At 36.8% G+C, this 3,355-nt stretch overlaps 1 protein-coding gene across 1 annotated transcript; it reads right to left on the reverse strand.

The window, feature by feature from the left end:
• Positions 1-552: 552 nt before the first annotated feature.
• On the reverse strand, positions 553-2,520 carry LOC131648064 (transcription factor bHLH115-like). Its single transcript, XM_058917857.1, has 6 exons — positions 1,992-2,520; positions 1,840-1,905; positions 1,714-1,770; positions 1,560-1,634; positions 1,297-1,459; positions 553-1,205 (listed from the first exon to the last, which is right to left on the reverse strand). The coding sequence occupies exons 1-6, from the start codon at positions 2,216-2,218 to the stop codon at positions 957-959; spliced, it is 837 nt and encodes a 278-aa protein (XP_058773840.1). The 5' UTR covers positions 2,219-2,520; the 3' UTR covers positions 553-956.
• Positions 2,521-3,355: the final 835 nt, after the last annotated feature.

Consider the following 3,355-nt stretch of genomic DNA (forward strand, 5'->3'; position numbering starts at 1 on the left):
TCCTTATTTTTCTATATTAGATTTCTACCTGACAGCATCCAAGTAGTTTTATACTCTGGCACCATGGATAAGTTGCATACATGAATTAGGTGTGCACCACTAGGGAACATGGAAATCCCCAAAGTGATTGCCCTGCACATCTTTCAAATATTCAACAAAACATAAATAGAAAACTTTTTATTCCCACTTGTTTTGTGCTGCCACATTTTTATTCATTTCAAATTCCTTTAATGCTTCTCTCAATATACATATATATAGACCTCTTCACAAGTCAATTCTCAAATCAATCATATCTAATTATCTTTGATCATCTTTAGCATTTCATCTTTAGCATCTTTAGCACAGCATACACAGGATGCATCGGCTTCATGGAACGAAAAAGAAAATCTACAAGCCTTCATTTCATCAGATTTTTAGTGTTGTTTATGGCCTTCTTCTAAGCATGAGAAAAATATCGCTCAACTCAACCATTTCTAGTGAGCCTATTTGATGTGAAAAATTGTTTTCGATGTTTTTCTTTGATATTGTGGTGCGATTATTACGGCTTAAAAATTCAGTTAAAATCACTTTTATTTTCAATCATGACTCATACATTCCAACCAAATCCAAGCAAACTTTTAGTCATTGAATTTAAAAAACAAGCAACAGAAACAAAGTGAATAACTTGGACAAAAACATAATACAAGCAAAGCACACATACAATAACGCTAAAGTTATTTCAACAACAATTCGAGACACATAAATTCTATAATTTCTTACACGTTTAACATAGTTTGCACACATGGTTACTGCAATATAGTAAATCATTTGTGAGTTATTCAAAATCGGACAATTCATTGACCATGTGCTTAACTACGTTAACAATGTAAGAAGTCATAGAATTTTCGTGTATCAAGTTGATAATCGAATAACATTTTTGTACAATAAGGGAGTGGATTCTGTTGCTGCTAACCACCTTAAGCAACGGGTGGTCGAAGGAGATGATCCTGTGATGTATCAATCGTAGCAGGTGACATAAACTGCCACATCGAAAGTCCAGGATAACCAATGAATGGCATCAGCTTGTGGCCAGCAGTTTGTGCTTTAGCAGCCATGGCATTAGAGAGGAAACTTGACTGCACACTTGTTAACTTCACTTGTTGCTCCAGCTTTTCTTTGTCTAACTTCAGCTTATTCTTCTCGTCACGAAGCTCATTCTTCTCAGCCTGCAAAACACATAAAACTTTTATTAAGACGCTACCGTGCAGAACGTGGATTACTTACCAGACTGTCCTTTATTAAGATGAGAAAAATCACCTTAAGTTCTTTAACTTTTTCGCGCAATTCATCGTTCCTTTCCTTGAGCCTCTGTGCTTCATTTCTTAATTGAGTCACCACACGAACCGCGTCGTTTAATAAAGTTACTTTGTCTGTTTTGGGCAGTGTATCAGGCTCTAAGACAGAACTCAGTTCAAGAAACCTTTAAATCATGTCAAATTGAAGAAAAGAAAACATCAGATTTTACTTTAGAAGCCTATAAACTCAATCAGAAACTCGCGAAGTAATATCATAATTCATACTTATCATTCAGTTTATCCCTTCTCACTTTCTCACGACCCGCCTTCGAGCCAGAAGCATATGAGTCTGTCCTTAACCTGAAATCACAGTGGCATATTAACCAGTGAATTTCAACCATATATATAATATGTTTTACAAAGACAAAGAAGACGTTACCGCTTTGAAGGGCCGTTTTCGAGTAAAGTTGAATCTAATGAGTATTCCATTTGCAAGCTGCAAATATAAAGGAACAATCAATCACTCATAGTATGTTCGAATCCAAAGGCATGAAAGAGATGTTACCGCTTTGAAGGCTTTGAAGGGCCACTTTCGAATACAGTTGAATCTAGTGAGTATTCCATTTCCAAGCTGCAAATACAAAGTAACCATAACAAAGCTTGGACTAATATATCACTTAATTCAAACATAGAAAGGTGAAGAAGAATAGAAAGTACCTGATATTGGAGGAAGGTGGGTTGATGATATGAGTCTGAGACTGAGACTGAGAGTGAGGCATCCAGTTGAAAGCAGCAGAAGAGTGATGATCAGAAGAAGCCATGAAATCAACAGCAGAAGAGTGATGAGAAGAAGCCATGAAATCAGCAGCAGCAAGAGATATATCATAGCCATCATAATCATAGAGCCAACAAGAGGAACCACCACCAGTGGAATCCATGTCCATAATTCTTGTGATATGATCAAGGTAGAGAGAGAGTGTAACTAACTGTGTACTACTACTACAACACTATTTTTATCAATATTAATTGATGGATGGTTAGTACTAGTCATGAAATAGCGTGAGAATATAATAATAATAACATTATATATTGATTTATTTGTTTGTTCTACTTGTCCCTTAGGATTTATCATCGGTAGATGTAGTATTGTAGAGAAGAGTAAAGAGAAAGTCATTGGTGTGAGTGTGATGTGAAATTTGTGACGGAAACTGTGATGTGCGCCATGGTTAACATTACGTTGAAACAGTGCAAGGTATCAAATTCTACGTCATCTCTTTGCTTTGGTATAATTCCTTTCACGCATGTTAATTATTTCCATTCAATTTTACGCCAATATTAGGAAAAAAAAATTTAAATAACCATGTTTAATAAAAAAAATACCAAAAAACCATGTTTTCGGGATATTTACCAAACTGTCTAGCTTTGGGATACCAGATAAGCGGATGCGCCATTTGGTTTGGCGCATAAGTACTGAATTTGGGTGCATACGCCAAACCATTTGGCTAACACTAAAATTAGAAGTGTTTGCGCCAAATGGAATGGCGCATTAGGCTTAGGGTTTTTCCCTAATAGCCAAACCATTTGGCGCATTAGGGTTGGATATTTTTATTTTTTTTCAATTTTTTTTATTAGTTAAAGTGGTTATATATATTATTTTTTTAGTTTTTATAATTTAATGCACAAAACGTAAATTGGCATTTGATAATCGAAAACGAAACATCGGTTACAATTGATTAAAGAAACGATACATCGACAACAATTGACTAAAGAAAACACAACAAAATGCTTAATGGCGTCCATCACCAAGATAGCCATCTGTTCCGCACGACGGTCTTGTTATCACACGTTTACCGCGATCGTTGATGCCGCCGCGAAGCCTAACACCACCCCTACCTCTTCGTGCTTCTTGCTGGGTCTGTGTCACTGGGCCTGGAAGTGGGTTGTTTTGTGGGTCGCTGTCTATGAATTCGTCCAAGCCACCATAATTTTCCGGAAAACGGCTGTTGTAAAGTCGGTTACCCATCCCCTCATAAGTGTTAAGTCGTGGTGGTGGAGTGGGCAGGGGAACGACTTCAGGTTCG

This window comes from Vicia villosa, linkage group LG2, assembly GCF_029867415.1.
Source record: "Vicia villosa cultivar HV-30 ecotype Madison, WI linkage group LG2, Vvil1.0, whole genome shotgun sequence".
Taxonomy (NCBI): Eukaryota; Viridiplantae; Streptophyta; class Magnoliopsida; order Fabales; family Fabaceae; genus Vicia; species Vicia villosa.